This window comes from Vanessa atalanta, chromosome Z (genome assembly GCF_905147765.1).
Source record: "Vanessa atalanta chromosome Z, ilVanAtal1.2, whole genome shotgun sequence".
Classification (NCBI taxonomy): domain Eukaryota; kingdom Metazoa; phylum Arthropoda; class Insecta; order Lepidoptera; family Nymphalidae; genus Vanessa; species Vanessa atalanta.
The window spans coordinates 726,531-750,262 of NC_061902.1; the positions used below are offsets into that span (position 1 = coordinate 726,531).

Below are 23,732 nucleotides of genomic sequence, written 5' to 3' on the forward strand. Positions count from 1 at the left end.
TTATTATTTCAAAACATTTTCTTTAAAAGTTTAGTTAGATTTTATTTTCCGACATTATAAAACGTACTCCACACATAGGGACGCTAGCACACACGTCCTGCGTGCCTCACAAGCACCTGATTTATACTAACGTGATGTTTTATGTGAATATTATGATAACAATGGTAGTTATTTCTCACCAGTTGGATAATGTTGAATGTTAAGGGTTAACTCGTGCGGTTTTGCGTGACACGTCAGCAATTTAAATTATAATATAAGTATAAGAAAACATTACACCTCAGGCTAATCTATCTATCTTAAGATTTAAAATTTCTACATAAAAACTACAACGTAAAGTAAAGACTTTGGAAAATTATTATGTTCTATATTTATTTCTCAATTATAAATACCATATTAATGAGACATTATGAGGAGACTTATCCGTAACATATTAGAAATCACAATACCACGCTATTTTATTAGACATATAAAAATTAAATAAGTTTTTATTTATAGGATCTCTTTGTGGACATTTTAAAGCGATCCAAAAAAGTACATTGTTTATGAGTTCACTCGTGTACAACTTTCAGGATCATGCGAGGGCTTAACGATACTGACTAAGGTTATTTAGCCGTCGTCACTCGGAGTCATGCTTCACGTGTGTCAAGACCGACCTGATCTGATCGGTGAAACATTAATATTTATAAATACATTAGTATAACAATTGAATGAAGCATTAACACTTGGATTTTGAAAATACATTTTACTTTATTTTTTTAAATATATAACGGCGTCCCTCAGTATGTCTGTTAGCAACATGACGTTGACGGTTAACAACGGACGGGGATAAATACTTGGGACAATGATTATTTTACAAATTAGCGAAATTAAGAAATTAAATTGAGTTTTCAAAAGAGTATGTTTATTTAAAGAACAATATCAGCACCTGATCTCATATAGATATATTCTTACTACTATCTAATCTTACTTATAAGCAAGTTTTAATCAATCTAGAACAATTAATTCACAATTAACAAGCATAGGTACAAGATACGTTTAAAAAATGTCCTTAAATTAATTTTTTTATAAGGGTTGATTATAAATTTATGTTTATGTTTTTAAGATTTTATGTTAACAATTTAGCATTAAATAAATAAAATAAATTACGTTATCGCATGGTTCTTTGTTGGTGTTCAGATGTGACGCGATAACAGTATAGTACCTACTAGGAACAGTTCGCAGTTAATTTCCATGCAAAGAAACCTCAAGATATAATATAAAAAATTAACTCGAACATTGAAATTTTAATAAAAAAATTAGATTATCATTTATTTCAAAATAATTATCAAATATTTATGATAAAAGGTATAATTAATAAAATTTTGACTTAATAATGACCCAGAAAAAAAAATGGTTACAAATTAAAATTACACGTTCTTCGAAAACGAAACGTCCGATAACAATCGCAGCGAACATTATTATCGTTAGTTCGTGACGTTTCAGCGAGGGCCGCATGGAATTGTTAAGAACGATTTCAGTGCATGAATGAAAAAAAAAAAACACGAAAATTTCTCAAGAAGCAGACGTATGATTAGGCGAACAATTTTCTGCATTCGTTGTACGCTGCATGCGATGTTGAACGCGATAGGCTCCGGGTATTACCGAGAATTACCATACGAACAATTATTCTATGTATGTCTATTGATGAAAGATATGTCGAGCAAATTCAGCCTTTGTTGACATTTCGTCAGGGTTACGAGAACCTATATCATTTTTTAGTATTGGTGTTTTAACAAATACGATAGAATTTGTTTCGACCGATAAGGTATATTAAATTTATTACTGGTGAGAGTGTTAAGCTAATCGGGTAAGAAAAAATGCTCAAGTAGCCAGGAATTTACAAATCTATATACCGACATACATGATCATATCTAAAAACAGTCCGAAATCATTAAAGAATTATTAAGCAAATATAAAAAATGTATATACAAATATAAAAATAATATAAAAAATAAAAAAAATAGCTCAAAGTCTAGCAACCCTAGGTCTTATCCAAAGAGTTATCGTTAAAAGAATGGTTGTTACTCGTTTTTAGTCGCGCACAATATTGGAAATAATCGTTGAATGTGAAAATCATTCATTCATTCCTTGAAAATGCAATTATTATACTTTTAAAAAGGTGTATTGTGTTATGGGACTAACATTATGGCGTTTCATTGAACTTACTTAACATTTATGCTATTTAGTGTTTTAATATGGCTACATTATAGGACATATTTTATTTTACAGTTTCGTTAGTCTAGTGACTAAAATGTAAGGTTGCAGATCCCGAGGTATTAGGTTCAAATCCCACGTCAGGTCAATAAACCGTAAAGCCTTTGGTCCTATGTCAGCCCTCTCTGCGAGTGTCGAAATGTGGTCTTGTCGGCTTATGATTGTAAAAGAACAAAGATAGGACCAGTGAATGAGAGCTCGTGCAGTAAATGTGCTGCGCTGTTGGGAATGGTGTTCCTCTGGAACATCATCACCATACACACATACACCATAATGCAATTAAAAACCTATTTAAATATAAATCTATTATTAATAATCCGAAGTGTTAAATGACTTCTTGTTCGTGAAATTCATAAAAGTTTCTATGTACACATAAATATGTATGCTACCTCTCCTCTTCTTCTGAAGAGAATGATTCATCCGATAAGCGGGAGAACACTTAACTTTTTCTTAATTAATATACATTGTTCAATCCTTACCGCTCCAATAACAGCCGTAGAGCTCGACCCTCATGCAAACAGTGCGTCGGTGGGAGCTGTAGGGTATGAAGCGGATCTTCGACGCCCATATCGGTGGTTCTAGATGGTTCTTCTTCTCCAGGTAAGTGTTCGTGTTGCCGGATAGTATCTATATTGAAAAATATATTGATGATAAGGTTTTTTGACACCCGTCTGGATAGATCCACTCAGTCATCAGATATACTGAATAGAGTTGCTTTCCGGTTTGAAGGGTGAATAAGCCAGCGTTACTACAGGCACAAGACAATAACTACTTAACATCAGGTGACCTATTTACTAAAGTTCGCAGACCCAAAACATTAAAGTACATATCTTATACCTAGGAACTATTCCAATGTTTTCGATAGCGGTCTTAAATAAACCTCTTTGTTTGTTTTAAGGGAAACAATTCATTCATTTTAATAAATCAGTGACGTATATAGAGACATCAACTCGCGTTTTATTAAAAATTTTACATAAAGTATAGCTTTATTATCTATCTTTGCGTATATCGATTTTCATGCCCATAAAGCGAGGAGCGAGGTTCCTCTTACTTTTAATCCTCCTATTGTTCATTCCATGTTTGAGGTAGAAACTAGCCGAGACATAACTAGTACTATCTTCAACTCTGACATTAAATATACACACTCGAATGATGATTATGTGTGTATGTATGTCAAAAGTTACTTAGTTCATCAATACATAGTATAAAACAAAGTTGCTCACCGCTGTCCCTATATGCTTAGATTTTTGAAATTATACAACGGATTTTGATGCGGTTTTTTAATAGATAGATTGATTCAAGAGGAAGGTGCACAATATAGTAGAGAAACACTGATAATTTTAGAGGTTTATGTCGTCTGTTACAAGCGATGACTCAAATAGACACATTTTTTAAGCTCACATTGCAAACGCTGGCAAACCCTACCAGATAGATCAAAATAATGTACTACAGTATTGTACACCTTAAAATGGTCTACAAAAAATTCGCTACTGTGTATGACTATCTCTTAGGGATAGCCCATAACAATCATTTTTTATTCTTTACTTTTTACGAGAAATAATGGCTTATTTTCGAAGCGATTTTAAGCAATACAGCATTAATCCTTATCCAATTAAGTGCCTTAAATACATTTTGCATTTAATATAGATCAATATGGCCCTTTACAGCATGTAATTTAAATTAATATTTTCGAAGATATTACAGATTTAAAACGTAGGGTCATAGCGGTTTGTATTGTCTAATGACTGAAATTGTGAACTGTGATGTAAGGACATTCTGTAGTATATTTAGTATCAGCATTGCATCCGTGCGAAGCCGGGCGGGTCTTTAGTTAGTTGAAAAATTAATATGTTTGGATATTATGTTTGGTCCAATAATTTCGTGTTCTGCTTAAACTTTAGAAAGTATTAAGTCTCGTAACTATGTTTTCAAGATAAAAACGTGCCGCACGAGAATATTTATCGCGTAATTTAATCGTTTTTGAATAAGTGAACTGCATGAAACCACTCGCTGTTGTCTCTGTGAACTGGCTGTGTAAGTTCATTTACGTTGTCTTACCTCTTGGCCATCAGCGGCGCGGTACCGCACCCATTTGCCGAGCTTCGGTCGCCAGTACTCTAAGACGTAGGCCTCCGCGTACTCCGCACCCTGACCGTTGCCAAATCTGCCCTGCGTACCGGCCCCTGTGATCACGTGAACGGAGTGAAGGTCTACCTCCAGCCACTCGGTCGATTCAGTCGTGATTTGAGACTTAGGACACCATGCGCCACCCTTTATTTCTTGATTTAATCTGTGAAGAATTAAAATAATAATAGTTAAATACGCTGGTACGGTAAGATGTATTAACTAATTATATTTTGCATAATTTTATCGTCGGTCAGTATTATATTTGGTAGGATACGTTGTATATTAAGGAAGATGTCTTCATCACAGACACCTCATGCTTAAGACTCTTCAGAAATAAATACCTCAATAAATACAAAAATAAAATGTGATCACTGATGATGCCATTGTATGCTATTATCGTAAGTATCCCACCTTTCGTAACGTGTTCGTAATATCAGGTAGCGCTCTGAGTTTTTACCAAAGTATTTCAGTATTTCACTAACTCACACACGAACGGAGTATTACGAGTACATAGTTCAAACTATTCCAAAGAGCTTTGATAGATACCGGCTAGCCATGGCCGGCGGAGTTAGTTTCTGCAACGGTATTTGCATTTGACAAATATTTCTAATGGTCCAAGAGACATAGCTCCGTATTTCAACTTCAGGATGTTTAGTCAAAGTAAAATATTATACTGGTTTCCCAGCTATTCCTCCAAATACATATATAAAAGCGAAAATTATAGCTTATATCTTTAAACATCATGAAAATAATTTTTGGGTCTCTGGACTCAATGCTACTTCATACTGCGTTAGTTTAATTTTCACGGTTGAAATCTACACGGTTTCGCGTCAATTTTTTATCTAACAGATTCATTCGCCGCTCGAATTCATTCATTCGAATTTTAAAACGCGAATTAATATAGATACGAGTACCTGTGACCACAACAGAGCGTGACAACAAAACTAACAGATATTTAAAATAACCAAACAAACTAAATGGACAAAAATCCAATATCGGCTAATAACAGTAAGCTCCGTTGTTTTATAATTAATCTAACGATTTTTTAAATGGAGATTTTAATTTACAATATGACGGGCAAATTTTAATAAAGACTATCTATCTAACCTATAAGACACCTGTAAGACCTATAAACAACAATTTCAAACTTATTTTAAATGGGCACAATTTACACGATGCATACAATCTATACATATAATAAAATTGGAGTGTCTGTTTGCAATATCAAAATAACCGCTTTTTACTAAATGCACATGTAATCCATCCAATGTAACCAATCCATACATTCCGGCTATACTCTGGAACGGCTAGATCGAAAGGGACTTTCACTGGCAGAAAGCTGACGTAATTAGGAGTAACTTAGGCTACATACAACAATAAGTTTTTTGTTAAATTCAAACGTGCACGAAGTCACGGGCACAGCTAGTTTATTATATATATGAATGATGATGGCTGCCCAAATCGTACGATGAATCTTTTCAGTGCAAAAGCCTTACCAACTATACTATGTATATACATTTTCGAAATAGACACATATGATGCTTTAAGTAAAGTTTTCATATACGAGCCCTCCGGTGAAAATGGCAGCGGGGTCTACTCAGCGAGCACTTGTATTAGCAGGTTTAAAATTCAGCAGACGTTTTTAATATCTGTTACTGAAAGGCGGACTGACACAGATAATTCTAGCTGTGTTGTTAGAACTCTCGATTGCCGACTTCCCGAACGATTAGTGTCGTTTCAAGTTTACCAAGGCCATTAAACGTGGATATTGACGTTTTTGAGATAAGGCAGTGACAATTAGGCGCTACACCCCTTAAAACTCCAAAACGATATTCCGATTGGGTATGTCAATGTTTCGAATCTCACTTCACAAAAAAAAAAGGAAATTATTCAATGTTTCCAGGCGAATACTGCACTTCATCGTTCAATTTTATATAATCTACAATAATATCTGCCTTTAGTAACTAAAAACAAATTGGGATTTAAATAATGGTTAAGCGATTTGCTTATTTTATGTTAGTATAAGTTACAAAGTTAAGTAAGTGAATGATTGCCGCTCCAGACCGGTGGCAATGGCGCAGCAATAATTCGCATATCAACAGTCTGGGAACATTGGTCAGGCAACAGGAAAATTGATCTTTGTGATACTTGGTCTTGGTCTGGCCACAGTTAGCGGATTTTTTGTTATTTCATCTATGTACTCATTTTTATCAAATGTATGGAATTAAAAAACTATATAGTATTTTGTTGATAAGAAACATTACCGAATGACACGGGTGTGCATATTTCGATGTAAATATTAAAGAGACATTTCACAACGTATTCAAAGGAATTCAATTTTTCCAGCAGTTCAAGAACTTTTTGTTTTCGTTAAAGTAACAGCAAAAGTCCATTATCACTAGTACGGATTCCAACAGCTATTTGATATCAACGTGAAGTAACGAATTTAACCATATCAAGTTGAGCCCCGACGCGAAGTATTATGGACGGTGTCAAAGGGTTTCGTATAAAAAGGATTTATAGCTTTAGATCTCTGTTTGAATTTTACCGTCCCGATAGACAGACAAAATAAGTGTTAACTTCATGTTAGGAACACAAAAAAAACTTCAACACATTCTCTTGGCGGCAGGGCTTTGTGCAAGCCCGTCTAGTTTGGTACTAGACACTCATCGGATATTCTATCGCCAAACAACAGTACTCAGTATTGTTGTGTTCCGGTTGGAAGGGTGAGTGAGCCAGTGTAAATACAGGCACAACACACCATAACATCTTAGCTAAGGTTGGTGGCGCATTGGCGATGTAAGAAATGGTTAATATTTCTTAAAGCGTCATTGTCTATGGGCGGTGCTGGCCACTTACGATCAGATGTCCTATATGCTCGACCGCTAACCTATGACATAAAAAAGAAAAAAAAAACAGGAAAAAAGAAAAACAATCATCATCACATTAAGGCCAATTTTAATAAAATCGAATGAATTATACACCTGAATCACTCCGCCCATTCGTGAAAACCGTATAAAAATCCGTTTTGTATTTATTGAGTTTATCGCGTACGGATGCAGCGGGAGAACTTCGTTATAGTGATAACATTGGTAATGTTACACGTGACAGAAGTGATCTTTTGTGCGCGAGAATCGCTTCACTGTAACAGAACACGGATCCTAACAAGTTCAAGGAAATGCAGTAAATATTGATCACATCACATGTATTCAACTTTCAATCGTGTTATGTATCAGTGGTTTTCACACCGGTAGAAATATGTCAGTACATTTGGGTTAAGAATACCACGAGTTGTTAAGACATGCGACGTCATTAACGTGTGACGGTGGTTTAGGCACGCACGCTTGTTACACGGAAGGAACTTTTATATATATTTTTTATTATAATATGACTATAGACAGCGAGGGTTTTTAATGTGCACGCACGGGTGACCTCGGGTACTTTATTATATATGAAATACTCTCTTTTGTCCACAGCTACCATTAAATGTATAGTACTCGTTAGATCTGTAAATATTACAAAAAAATATATATCTTTTCAAAATTTGAATTTTTATATTAAAAGGTTTTATATGTACTACAAAACTGTAACTGAATTCGGCGCCGCGGATAGAAAACATGATGAGGGAGAATGCTCGTGTGGGATGACGTTTTGTATAAACACATATGCAGCATGAAGCAGCACGGTGGTGTAAGTTTCAGCTATAGTTAAGAAGCCACTCATCAATTATCGCCACAGCTGAACATGCTAACGAGAGTATTTGAACCTCCAACTAATAAACTTTTTAGAATGAACAAGGATTTCGAGGATCATGTATATTTGTATTAAAACCGAAAAAATAAAATAAAAAGCCGAACTGCTCGTAATACTTTTCTTTGTTGCAAATAATTTGCAACTACAACTACTGCGAATGCATACAAAAAAAACATGAAACGAGTGGTTCCTTTGTAATATGAATATTTAGATTAATGCTTCGTTCGTTGGCCATTTTTAATTTACTTTCGAAATCATCAATTTATCTCCGGTTATTTTCGACGATAAGCTCGAACTGCAATAATTAAACGACGAAAAACTTGACTCCAAAGTAAACTCAAGACGTATTTTTTTAATTAAGCACATTATATCGTGCATCGACTGCAAAGAACTATAAAGTATTTTATATAATAGAGTATAGTTTTATCCCGTCAGTAAATTGCTTTATTTCTATTTACCTTTGGCGCAGATTGGATTGAATTCTAGTGTAGCGAGGGATATAAAACAATTGCTCTCAATAAGATTTCTCTTAAATTATTTTTACTAGATATTTTCTGTTGTTCCGCTAGCGCTAATATACAAACAAATACTATTTAATAAGAGTTTCTGTGCTCGCAGCGTTTCGCTTTCGTTTGATTTAATTTCGTCTGTGTGTAGACAATGAAGTCCCCCGCGATTAAGAAATATCGTGAACATTATTATTGTTGTTCATATTCAAATCCGGCCAAGGAAAATTGCAACAAGCAATTTTCATGTGTTTAATATTCATCTCGAATTATGAGGTGAAGACAGTACCTAACCGCGAGGAAACAAGCATGTGTTGGTAACTGTTTGAAGGTGGAATGAATGATGTGTGGGCGGTGCACATAGCTTTAACGAACCAAATGAAGTAAATAATTATGTTATATTTTTTATTGGGAGGCATTAAGGAGAGATAGATGGTCAAACTAAACTCTGATGCTAAGTGGTGACCTTCACCCACGGGCATTAGCCACAACAACAATGTTATAGTCCTTGTAATAAAACGGTTTCGTTTACTATTCATGCTGACCACAGATATACAATTTATTGCCGTAGAATAAAAAGACCACCCATTTACCAATCATTCACCGCCACAAACAGTAGGTCCGTCTCTCAGGCAAAGCCGTACAAAGCAAATGTGTTTACGGTATCCATGTACGTAGTTTCAATATTTGAGTGTGAAAATTAGGACAGAAATTTTTGATATAAACCTTATCTTGAACTGGCTTTACGTAAACGGAGCTTGATAAAAAATTCAAATATAAATTTAAAAAATGAAAGTTAAAAGCGAGCACGTTAAGAAGTAACCTAAGTAAGGCTAATCCAGGCAGCGTCTTATCGGCCCCTTTGTAATCGGTCACGAGCGAGGCTTACGCCTAATTCCATAGTGTTCGTCGAACATAAGACCTGTAGACCTAGGGCCACTGCTACGGATTCCGTATCAATTTTAAGGAGTTTTGGTATGATTTCAATTGTTATTTTATTTTGTCGATTTGTAAATTTTCTTTTCTTTAGTTTTTTTTTATCTATATGCTGAAATTTGTGCCAAGCCATCCCAAAAAATACCAATAAATGATTTTGATATTCATTTACATTAAACATTCGATTCTTATTCGAATTATACATAGACAACATACAAAAAAAATAAAGTAAACTTTATTTCGTATATTATAAAGCTAAGGTCATACTTGTTGAACCGAAACAAATAGCTCTAAACATTTCAACATTGCTTCCTCTTCCACGCGAGTTCGTACGACGCCTTAATCGTTACAATATAAATATTCCGAAACTTAAAACAATCCCTCATGTGTATAATGAACACGTTTTCTGAGAACAAACACTTTTAATCTACACATGTTACAAGGCTGAAAATCGACCACACACCAAGACAAGCATCAACCTTACTTAATCTATATCCACACAAACTTTGTTTACAAGAAATGTTTAGTTATTTAACGTTTGAAACAAGACAATGCTCGCGGTTATAGACGCTTTTTTATATTCATTGTTATACAAAGCTGAAGTCGGAATTCCACGATAAGATATTATAATATTAATATATTGTATCGGTACTTGCATTATTGGTTGAAAATAATTTCTCGAGTCTCGAAAATTCCACTCCGCTTCGTATTTCATATAGCTTGTAATATAACAAGTTCTTGGTTGAGTTTTAGCTAAAACATGCGCACAAAATATTCTCTACGTAGAGAGGCAAAGATAGATCAGTCCATTGCCTTTTCTATCCTCTGTTTATCAAACATTTTTATGCAGCTTTGATGAAGCAAATAATGATTATAGTCGACAACTGGGCGAACTTAAGTTATTATAGACGGAGAAATCTCTCGAATACAAATTATCTTTCTAGAAAATATCTTGTCGATCGGCGTTGTTCCGTTGATGCGTGAAAGATGGGCAGGTTTATAGTAATGGTTTCTGTACCCGTCACGAGAATCTTTAGATAATTTCCACTGAATGTTTTTTTTTGTTTCGAAAGATAAGAATCGCACGGAGCGACGGACGTCGCTGGCACAATATTTTCATAGAACTTACATTACAAGTTACAACACGTATCAACGGTGAGCTGACAAGCAATCAGACTCGAGAATAGTTACGAGCTATTAGTGCATTCATTTATCGTGTGTCACGGCGAGTGCCGCCCAATCAAAGTGACTCGCTTCACTCATTACTGCTTATTGACGCACGCTCTACTCTTAAAAATAGGGTCACTTTAACATCGATAAAATTAGGAAAATTCCCGATTCATGTGCCACATCTTATAAAGTCTTTCGCGAATCGAAGTTCTCGTTCATCAGTTTAAATTATTAGTCTACTAAAACCGCGAACGAGACGCCGACATTGACGTCGAACGAAGTGGCGTTGCCATCTCACCAGCTGTGACCGCAATCAATGATGGCCGTCAGTCGAGCGCACTTCATAAAACGCCCTGCATGTTTAACGCCCGATAATCGTGAATAACGATGTCGGTCGTCTAATTGAAATTAAACTCGTCGCTGGATAAACGTAATCTTTTAAATCTCTTATAATGAAATTTTGTTTTTCTATTGCAATATTTTTGATAACTAAGTTCTGTTCGTTTGATAAAGGAAAGCATTGTGACGAGTACCGACGCAGAGTGGTGGCCGTATTCTTCAATAAGTAAGAGACCCATATTTCTAGAAGAAGAGTACTCGAAAAGATTTATATATATCTTAGCTTAATATCTCCCAAAACATCGGATGGAAGCTGTAGTAACATCATGTTCTTAAACTTACTACGTAAAGCACGTAAAGGTACGACAAAAATATTTTTATATAAATCAGTTTCGTAACAAAGAATAGTTGACCTGAATATTTATTTCGGTCGGTGATTATTGTTTATTTCAAGTTATTTGTGCATTCAGATATGGTGTGTCATGACGATAGCCGGCCAATCAAAGTGACTCGCTTCACTTATTAATGCTTATTGGCGCGCATTCAACTTGACGTTTCTACAGGGTTACCAGATCGACGCCGAGACGCGGAAAATTTATAATTAAAATATTTAGAAATTTATAATAATTAAAATCAGTATTTTATATACACATATTATAGATTTTTTTTTTATGCGATATTATTTATAGAGAACCATTTTGGATTGTGTAATGCTAAAATATTATTTTTAATTTAAAGCACATCTAAATGAATAAAAATAATGAGGAATAATGAGTAACTATATTATCAAAAACAATGTCCCAGAAACAGCGTTCTTCTATCTGGCCACCCGAGATATCAATGATGCGTTAAGGAGCGCCTTTCGTAATTGATATCATCCCGTACTCATTTCACAACACGCGACGGAATCAGACGATATCAGCTTCAATGCCTCGTTATTAAGTGCTAAAACGTTAAGCTAACACTAAACCAACTTGGCTTTAGTCGGCACTGCAGATATTTAATGGCTTTAAATAAAACAAACTCAAAGATTACACTGTTTGCTGCTAAATCTTAAGTTTGTTAGGGTATAACGGAGAGGGGAGATATTACAATGTTTTTGGTTGATCGATAGCATTACCCGAATGCGGCTAATAAGTTCGCCGAGCTGTAATCGTAAACGCACGCATTGCATGCATTGTTTCAGAGCCCATTCAGCCAACGAAACCGGTTGCTAAGTATTCTGCAGGCAGTAACAATAGCTTTTATTCTCACACGACCTAATAAAGTCCTCTTTCAATTGCAGTGGGTCAAATTAATATGGAGAGCTTGCAGAATAGGCATTAATAGTTTTTCAATGTAAAATCAGCGTTTGAAAACCCTGAAGCCATCTGGCTTTTCATGAGTTCACATGGAGTGTTTGTGCAAATATTGAAAACTAATAGAAATATTTGAATATTGCTCCAGAGTATTTCAAAATTAAATTTTTCCCCTGTCACAAAACGAAAAGTCAGCTATTGAAATGTCTGATGTCATGAAAAAACACCGACTTTTTATTCGGTACGTTCTGTAAAAATAAAAGGAGTAAGTCAGCGGAGAGGCTTCGGAAAATCGCGCGATGGTCCGAGAAATAGATTCGTCGTTTACATTCAATGTATACTTTGTAAATACTTATTGTTTTGTTTCAATACATACAAACAACTTGTAGCGAATCTTTTTAATGAATATAGCATTGAAAGATTGTAATAACCTACAAACACCGTTATTTCAAAGTGATTAAAATTATATTTTAATTGTACAGGTTTTTAAAGCCGCAATTTTTCCGATAGACTGAACCAACAATTTTAGTTAGTAATTTTTCCGCTGATAAGATCATTTGATGACGACTGCTGTTTCTACGTTTAGAAAAGGTATTGTGTACGTTTAGAGAAACATCTGCTCGAATAGTTCATCATTTTAAACCAACTCCGCTCTCAATAAAGGTATACCTTGTCTTTAAAGAGTTTGTCCAGTAAAGATGGATCGTTACACGAATACTTTCTATACAGAATAAAACCTTTGTAGAACTATTACAATTTTAAATATAAAAGAGATATTTCTAGTGAAAGATGTATCGAAACATTATAACCTCGATATGAAATTTTCACACGTATAAGATAACATTCACTTTAGCTAAATCTCTTGCGACTGAAAGCGCATTTTAATGGCGGCCCCTAAGATACAAAACGGATGTTACACATAATGAATGCTAACAAGTAATATTAATATAACAGAGGAAACTTCTTTTGTGCAACAACGACTCCGCGCTACTTTGTTCGTTTGGACTTTGTATGATAAACAAAACACTGTCTTTTTGGTTATCGATTGGAAACCAAACTTTATGTTTTACTAGTTCTTATGTAAATTCGCTCGCGTTCGAGAGGTTTGTCGTCAGGTGTTAGGTATGAAAAAATATTCCTTGCTTGGAGTTCAAGCTTGCTTCATACCCATCAAATTCTGTTCAGTATTTTGGCCGTGAGAGAGCAACATACAGACATACATACAGACAGAGTTACATTCGCATTAATGAAATTAGTAATAATTATATACTAATAAATGATATTAAAAATAATAATAACACCACGGTATAAATACATTGAATACACATATACGTTTAAGTTATTATATTCATATATTTATGGTGATGGTGATCAGCGGTACTCACCGTCCGTTCTGCGGTCCAACGTTGCCATCGTTGAAGGACGAGCTGGCTGTAAGGTCTCGGTCCGGGATTAGCCCACTCTCTATGCCGAGCGGCGCGATACATTGAGCTGGAAGCAAGGAGGCAACTTGATTATATAAACATTTCAACATTCGTTTCTCAGTTGAATTCCTTAGTTTCGGTTGAAATAAATCATCTGAATAAACACAGTGATTTGTTCTAGAGACGTCTATATTTGCTTCTATTTTATTATACCTATATACTTGTACATCTACGAGTTTAACAATTACCCAGTATATTGACCCAGGAAACAAACCGCTTCATTAAAATACATACAGTGGTTTCTTCGTGATGCGAGAACTGACAGGCAGTCATAATATAAAATATTACACAATACTTACAAACGCATAATATAACATATATATATTTGAGTCAATCAATAAATAAGCTAAGCTATTAAATTCACTTGCAATATCTTAACAATAAAAAATTAAAAAACAAAAACTATTTTCTCGTTTTGTCTGCGTTGGAAAAACAATAACCATTATTATTCGCAGATAGTAGAACACAGCAACATTCTATCATCAAAATTAATTATTTAAAGTACCCCAGTACCCCGCTCCACGAATGAAACATCGAATTAGGTCGAAGGCAAAATATTTTAAAAACAAGTAAATTTTACATAGCTTACATTAGTAACTACAACTGTTCAACTATAACTGTACGTGTAATATAATTATGTTATTTTATGAATAAACATTTAAGTTTCGAACACACGCGAACAAAAGCGCAAAGAATCGTCTTTAAGGCTATGGCCACACCAGTATGGCTAAGTGACTGGGGCTGACCTGTAGTCTGTCAGCACAGCTTAACAAATGATAGTTTCACGGTAATCTCGGTTACGTTTTTTCGCACTAGATTTAATATGTAAAGGGTCAATAGTTAATTTCAACGGCAAAAAAACAGTCGGAAATCGACAGTACACCGACATCACTCAAGATGAGACTTGTAATGTATCGATACGATCAAGCAACGCGATCATCCGTCCGATCGCGTCACGGCGCTTCCACTTCCGTTCCAATGATTATGTCAATCAAGTGGCAAGTGGGATTTATTCATCGCACGCGTAGACGAATATTCGTGAATCGATCGCGATCGTGATCGGCGACCGTCAAAAAGAAATGATTGAAATGCAAACTGCGCCGGCGCCGGTTATATTTTTAACATCACGATAAGATCCTTTTGAGATCTGCGACGGCTGGAAGGCGATTTATAAATACGCTATGTTAAGTAGTTACATACACCACGAAGCAGTCGGTCAACTAAACATTGACTCTCGAAGAAAACAAACATCAAATTGAAGATTATTACAACTAAACGATTACTTTTTCCAGAGATTGTATAGACATTTAAAACTTCGATTGAAATTGTGCAAATGTTAGAAGTTACCACGAAATGTTTTAAAATGTATTTGAAAGAAAAGGCTCTAATTGGTTAATAAGGCTCTAAATAACAAAGGTGGCATTACCCCTTTGACTTTGTCATACATGGGTAAAATTAGCTCATTCTCATCTCAGACGGTACATTAAACCGAGCGACGTATTTATCCAATCAAATCTTCGCCACTAATTAAATTATGTTGCGGAGAGATCATTTCGTAATTCACTACGTTCATATCCAGACAAAACGCGCACACAAAAACATAACAATATATTTATAAAATTAATCTGTTATAAAATCAAAACGATTCTCTTTTGTTTTAACTATAAAAAATACGAGATAAAGTTTATACTTAATTTCCAAACATAAATGAAAGAGAATTTAGCTCAGCTGTAGACATGATATGATATATAAGGTAATTCATATATATGAATATAAATATACTGACGGTGAATATAAAAAGGTTGTTGGTACAAAAAGATACATAATCGCTTAACCACTGATGTAACATTCGCAAAGCGCACATCGCATAAACATTTGCATAGCAAATAGTACATTCCAACCGCTGAGCGAAAAACACAAACGTAAAGGTAATTTTATTTACCATGCTTCTATGTTTCATTTCGAAGAAATGTAAATATCATAAAAAAAAAGGAAACATCACAAAAAAAAAATCTTCATACTTTTTACAAACGTTTACTATTCAATATTTTACTTTTATCAAAAGCAAAATAAACCAATAAATTTCATATTTGCCAGCGAATCGAAATATTCTGAAAGGTATATTTCACAGAGTAGGTACTCGTTCGTATGATACGAACTATGAACACAAATCTATACAGGAGATGTTCGTAACGATGTTTTCCGACAACGCAAAACATGTTATATTAATATGGAATATTTTCAAAATGAGTTCTGTTACTTGTATACTCGCTAGCTCTGTATAAATGTTCAAAGGCTTCGCCGGTATCGTAGTGTTTAATGTGAGCAAATAAGTACTTATTTCCGCATGTCTAACAGTTTCATTAAAGTTACCTCTACGTGATGCTGCGAAGCGATGCACAAAACGCTATGCAGATTGATTCAATGCTATATTTGCTTAATAAAAATAATTCAAGCGACTTGTGTAACATATGATAATGACTATCGATGAAACATTACACAACGTATATCTTCTATCAGCAATAGCGCACGCTATAGAGGTTCCGTAGAAACATGTACATTCCATGCAACCATATGACACGTTTATGTATTATTACTGTTTAAAGAAAAATAATTAAGCCTTCAGCCGAAGTACCTCTTATCACATTTTATCCAAGCATATTAAACAGCCGACTAATATATTAACAAAAACAGAGCTAAGTAGTTGAAATTAAATAAACGTAACTCATAAGTCGTCAGGCAAAGTTCTCATCGAGCATGTATATTATAATTTCCGAGGGGTCAACCATTAGTCAATCTATCAAGTGATATCGCGTGCGGCGGTGCGGGAGTAAATAAACATACATATTTGTATACACGGCTCCGTCTGCTAAGCCCTCGTGCAAACAATGTGATGAAATGCAGCTTACGTGTTGTTCTAAACTTTAAGGTTCCTGTTGAGCGAAAACGCCCGTCAGAACCAGCTCGGAACGAGTTATTAAAGTGAATTCTGTCCAAATTTAATTCTCAGACAACCAACACAAACAACGGCTTATATCATTTTGATGGGAAGTATCTCTAATTCATTCACATTTGATTATTAACGAGTCGTTGAGAGATGTCAAATTAATCAGAATTCTGCTTAAGGTGGCGCCACGTTCGCTTCAGGCCGAATAAACGCTTTGTAATAAAAAAGTCGCGATTGCGTACACTCGAAATCGTTTCAATAGGTAAAGCAATCTAGGCGTGATACCCGTCGGACGTAGTCGAGCACTGTACATTTTAATAAAAGAAAATATAAAAACAATTTAACAAACGTATTAAAAAAAAATCAACATTATACGTAATATTCTTCACAAAAGATATTAAAATAATAAAGTAGACACGAATGTCACATATCAAAACTGACCACACTAGTTGCGGCGAGAGTTCTTTAATTGAAAATGTACAGACAGACCACTCTAAGATATTACTATACATATTCATGGAGTGCATAGCGCAGTGGCCCTTAATTGGTCAGTGGCGTCGCTGATAAGTCGAGTCGTCAACGGAATGTATGATTAGCCGAGACAGGGGCGCGAGCGTGCCAATTTTTCATAGAATTTTCAACTTCACTTTATAAACACTTTTGTTGTGTTCATAATTTAACAACAATTTCAAACTAATTCTGTTTTGACGAGGATTTAGACGGCTTGTTCAATATTTCACTGAAAGGACGCCGTAAACCTGTCTTTTCAAAATTAGTTCAATCAGCATGAATATTAAAGTTTAATTCGCAGACATTATAAATTTTTTATCGAGGCAATTTATTGCTAAATCGTAAATTCGCTTCGAGCTCTTAACTTAGACCTATTACATTCTATCAATAAATTGTAGGGAAATTATGTTAGATACACGAATGGCAGACTATTTTAACATTAAAATATCATTCTGAAATTATGTAGATGTTATACAAATTTTGTAATTTCAACGTACGACTTTTTACTATGAATAAATTATATATAAAAATACTTGATAAAATAAATAGAATATTCAATCGTTACGATTGGTTTCTTCATATAAATCAAGCATTTGTTAATATTGACTGTTTATTTGTAACGCAAAAGGGACGGTCTAAAATATTTTCTATAGTATATTTAATAATAAAAACAAATTCATTATTATAAAACTACTGTATTCCTATTATTTACAAATACAATCGAATCATATTTACCGCACGAAATTAAACTCAATGTTACAATATGAGAGAAATTGTAAAATTTAAAAATTGATAAAGTTTGATCGAAAACCAATTGACGTAGCGAAAGAAAGCAAAGAACTTTGTTAAATAAATAAACACGAGTGATTCCTATTGCTGAACAAACACGTACACGAATACACAAACACAACGAACAATATTACAGTGGACATGTGAATCGTTCCACAATCACAGCACACAGCTAAATTACAGACTCGTCGACTTCTACTTTCTGATTACGGATACGTTCGATGACATTTATCCAGTGGTAATATATTTTTTAACTCGTATTTAGAGAAATTTCTATTGTTAATTTACAAGCTGCAAAATCAAAATATACTTTGTTAAAGAAGGCTTTTACAAGCACTTTTGAATCGTCATTTAACAAACTATACTAAGTGAAGCTATCACCGGTTCGGAATGTAGATTCTACCGCGAAGAACCGGCAGGAAACTCAGTAGTTACTCTTTTTAAGCATGTTAGTTAAATAGAGTTATATATGTGTGTAATATGTCAGTCCCGACTTCACACGTGTAAAATAATGTGTTTCTATCGTAATATATATTTCTATTGGTCGGCATATTATTTTCTGATAACTTTAACAATCATCGGAATATTTCAGCCAGTTTACACAAACCCTTAATGAATCACTCCGTCCATTAGTGAAAACCGTATAAAAATTCATTTGGTAGTTGTTGAGTTTATCGCGTACGAACGCGATTGAAGGACTTCATTTTATATATGTAGTTTTAATGACCAATTGTTATAAAGATATAAGAAGTGTTCGGATTTAATTGAAACTACTAAGCATCTCCGTATTCAATCAACTAAACGGAATCGTTTCAGTGGCTAATTTAACAATTCAGATATATGTAGATCATTTTAATTTCAAATTGATAAATATGTAATAGTTCTTGTCCGACGGTTAAACGACGAACACGACAAACATTAATTTGCATTCGCACGCCTTCGCCCTATCTGCACCCGGCTTTAGACACCAGTACAAGTAAACTTTTCGTAATTGATATTCATTGTGTAACAATGCTCAGTTAATATAAGGGACCGAAGACAGATATATTTTAATCAGTCGAGCCGACGAATGTTGTGTAAACCCGTCCTCGTCCACACGTGGTTGAAAAGAACAATAGCTTTGGAATATCCTGATAAGTATGGAAATTGCATTCCGATGACGCTTACTTTTGTTACTCTCAGGGAATCATTTAAATGTTATACAATTCGTATTGCAAACACTCCATTAATAATATCTTCATAGCATCGTCTTTCATAAAACTGTAAGCAAACATGTAGTATAGTGTTGCATGGCTTTTAAAGTCTCTGTAAGTAATTAAAGCGTAGAAGGCTCAATATTGTTAAACTCAAACTCACTAGCGAAGATCATCCCACAAACGCTAGCTGGGAGTAACTATCAGGGTAATTTGGGTATCGAATGTCGCTCACGTCCGCAGGAATCACCTACTACGACCCACCCCCTCGACGACTCCCTAAGTGGTGCTAAGAGAGCGACTACCTACTAGGTGATCAAGGGGTTTGCGGTACGATAAATAATAACTATTGAACGACTTTTTCTCTCGCAGAAAAGAGAGCAGTGTTCTTTTATACTTTTTCTTCATGAAAGACGCCTCCAACCAGCGAGGTTATGAGGTTAGTGTTTCATAAGCATTTATTTTACGAGTAAACATTTGTATATCCAAACTAACGAGAATCGGCGAATAATAAATTCATAATAACATTTTATTTATTTGCATAATAATATGTAAAATTTAGTTCCGTAAAATGGCAAAATTTATAGAAAACTATGCATTTTTACATATTTTTTTTTCGAGTTATTACGGTAAAGAACGTATTTTCGAAGTAAAGTTTAAAATGTCTTATATTGAACTTGGTAGTGACAATTTAAAGGTGTAACTGAAAACTTGAAAACAGCGGTAAAAGTTTGTCTCCAAGCGAATAGAATCTCATTGTGCCTCGTACAAAAGGCAGTTTTAGGTCAAATGCAAATAGAATTCGCTTTTTGCGTGTCCCGACGTTCAAGTACCTACCGAGTACCGGCTACCTCTCGTTGCCGAGGACCGAGCGCTTGGTGTTCCCAAGCGCTCGGTCCTCGGCAACGAGAGGAAAATTGCAAACGTCATAAAGCCAGTTTTGAATATTAATAAACGCGAATAAATGATCCCGCTTTAAGCAATACCATTTACTTCGACCACTCGTTCTCAAAGTTAGTCCGTAATAAAACGAATATTCGAAACGAACTCGGAACGTTAAAATTACGGACTCGATAACAGAATCGAACGTATGCGCTCGATGTAATTATAAAAAGTTAACTCGCATGTATAAATAAGCTAATAACAAATTTATAGAGCGAGGAAAGTTTGAGAAGCGGCGGGCTCGTGCGTGCCTATGCTCTTGCGTGACATGTAGTCGTCTAATGAATAATAAACAGCGCAGTGGCGACTCGCTACTCATTCATATACATCCACAATAGGCAATAATATTTTTAACATAAAACGATTGAATGTCGACTTAAACCGCCTACAATATTGGCACTCGTTCGTATAAATTTCAGAGCATCCGTCGCTCCACGAAATGTATTCGTTACTTGGTCACGTACATAAATAAACAAACATTATGAAAAGTAAAGCTTTGTGTACGTATAAAAAGAGGTTTACGACTGAAAAATACTTCGCGTGATGTCGTCGAAACTATTATTTTAATTACTTTCATTGTAAGTCGGTGAGGGCTGTCGCCATTGGACTTCTTTTATATTTAACGGATCACTAATTTTCAGTCGGGCGTTTCGTATCGATCAAAGGTAGCGGTCCCTCAGGTACTCCGGTAATGACTTTCGAAACTATTCAATACATAGATATAATTGTAAACACGGTTGTAATAATTACACGTTCGAAAGATCGATATAGGAGCCGCGCCGTGCGGGTAATGGACGTCTGTAAATCATGCTTTAGGCGATTTCGATCGGCCGAGTTTTAGGACCGAAAAACGTTTTTTTATACTTTTTCTCGAAATCGATACCGACCGAATAATAAAGCGAGAGGACGGCTTCCACGAAACTTTAACGTGCATCTGGAATCCGCAAAATTTAACAACATGCGTCGACTCGCTTATTCCATGCGATGTTGTCGTTTGGAACTCGGGAGGCGGTCGCGCCTTCCGTTCGCCGTACATTCTTCAAAATCGTCATCCATGACGCGACCCGCCATTGTCGCGGAGGTACTACGTGAACTGTATTAGAAGTTGGGAAATCTGCACTTACGAGGTAAACATATCGAAGTTAAACTTGGAAACACGGTTGCGCAAAATGAATTGAAACAAAACAATTTCCCAACCGAAATGTGACAAGTTGAAAATAAAAAAATCTAAACTTTTAAAAGGAAGTCGTACAAGTAGAGTACCTGACTTTCATTGAAACATCGCAAGACAAAGTGCGAATACTTAGTAAATTTATAATTCTTCGTATAACTTGATCGGAGTGAGGCGAGGCGTCCGGAGCGAGGAAGTTTCTCATTAAATATTAAAGGCGTCCATACACTGGTTGGGCAGCCTGTCCACTAGAAACTAAACCTATCGCGCTACCAGTACCGATTTATGTCTTAGCATATTTAAAATTGCATGTTACCAACGAAATTATATTAGGCCAATAAAATACCGTAATAGTCACTTATAGCGCTCGTCGCTTCGTTTTTAGTGGACAACCAGCTTAATTTACATGGTTGCTTTTACTAAAAACTAAATGGGTATTGGATACATTCAAGGTATGTATGAGCGACACTCTTGCAGAGTAAAATAAATAATTAAGTCTATCGAATGCGGCTTATCTTTATTTTTTATCTATTTTCAATTATTTCTCATAACTAGTGCATCTGGATCTTTATATTTGTATAAGGTATGGAATAAATTTGCGTGTAACTATTCAAATATATAAATTTACGAACTAATTTAAGTAAGAAATTCAGTAACCGAATTTCACGCTTACCCTCATTAACTTAAGTATCAAAATAAAGTAACAAGTCGGTGCTGATCGTGAAAGACCCATGTATGGGCCCATATATAAAGGCCATGTATTCTTGCCACGTGCACACGCAAAATTATATTTAAAGATTGTAGTTTCAAATGCGGATAAGTACAACTAAGTTTCAATACATTTAATTTGTCTCGTGCATGTGAAGGAAACCCGAAATTACGCTCCAAACCCATTTCTCAAGACGAGAGGCCTGGTCAAGAAGTGAGACTCTACAGACTGATACATTAATCGCTATCTGGATAGACATCGCATTATCTACCATTCTCCTTTGAAGGTAGAAGAATGGATCCCTTGGTAGTCTTGAATCAAATCATAGTAGTTTTCCTTGATATCAAAACGCAAGATGAATCAAAATCACGAATAGAACTATGACAAGATTAAACCAAATAACTCCAGACAAACATGTTAACTTGATTAGGATATCTCAACTAGCATGCTCATAAACGTAAACAGATTTTACTTACAAAAAAAAATACTTGTTTCGAATTGCTCAAGAGAAAATATCTCGTTTACAAGAGACGCGTTTAAAATACCTCACATACTCGTAAGATAACATTCGTATAAAATAAGAGTGTCTCTGACAAGATCATAACTACATCTCGAGACGAAAGGAAGATATTTCATTATAAATAATATTCTATTTCAATTGGATTCGTACGTACAGCGAACAAACTCCAAATAATTGCAACTGCCAGACAACATTGCGAAGTTAACAACAATATACTCTGTTGTTGTTTCACTTGTTGAAATCATTAATTTATTTTAGTCGAAATGTTGAAAAAAAGTATTTATATTAGCTGAGAATAATAAGTCGAAGAAGTCCTTTTTCTTTGTATTATTCTGAAATTCACAAACTGAAACCACAAAAAGAGCCTAAAGTTTAAATAACGTCGTAACCTTTTCAGAAGTAATTGTACACTTTTTAGACTTCTTAAGGCTTTCCGTTGTTAACTGTTAACATTTGCAGTCACGTTGATTGACGTAAATGTTAACAATGTGTTAATCGAATAGTGCCTGAAGTGAGCGAGACCACGTCATACACTGGTCCTGGAGTTACGAGGACGAAACATCGCAAATTTAAGTTAAATATAGCAATACGTATTTTTGGTAAATGCAAAATATTGGCAAACTTGCAAGACATTGAAAGAACGCTATTCGAGTGTGAAATATACCTACTTGTATTACTATACTAGTATTGTAGAGAGGTATAGTTTGTGGGTTTGTATGTTGTGGGGTAATCTTCAAAACTTCACTTGAAGTAATCCTAAAAAATCTTGAGTGTTGTGGCATATACTCGTACCGTATAAATTGCACCCGTGTGGAGCATGGGCGGCTTGCTAGTATGTATGTAGATAAAATATTATTATTCATTATTTAAAGTGGCGAGTGAATTTATCATATATTTTAGCCAGCACTAAAAGGCGCAGCTTTGCCCGCGGAATTTTAAAGAAAAGATGTATTACGTCTTCAATTCATCTTATCATTCAAATGTGTATTTATTTATCTGGTGTGCTTAACAAAAAGTCTAAACGACACGACCTTTAACGAAATGTTTATAAATAAATTATAACAACGACGTCTGCAGGACATTTT

General features: G+C 34.9%; 1 protein-coding gene across 4 annotated transcripts in view; it reads right to left on the reverse strand.

Moving 5' to 3' along the window:
- Positions 1–23,732, reverse strand: part of LOC125075983 (discoidin domain-containing receptor 2-like) — a 65,123-nt gene that overhangs the window by 10,087 nt on the left and 31,304 nt on the right. For all 4 annotated transcript variants that reach the window (XM_047687895.1, XM_047687891.1, XM_047687892.1 and 1 more), the window contains exons 3-5: positions 13,768–13,873; positions 4,312–4,543; positions 2,733–2,880 (exon numbers count right to left, since the gene is read on the reverse strand). In XM_047687895.1, coding sequence (XP_047543851.1) covers positions 2,733–2,880; positions 4,312–4,543; positions 13,768–13,873 — 486 coding nt within the window. The remainder of the gene's footprint in view (positions 1–2,732; positions 2,881–4,311; positions 4,544–13,767; positions 13,874–23,732) is intronic.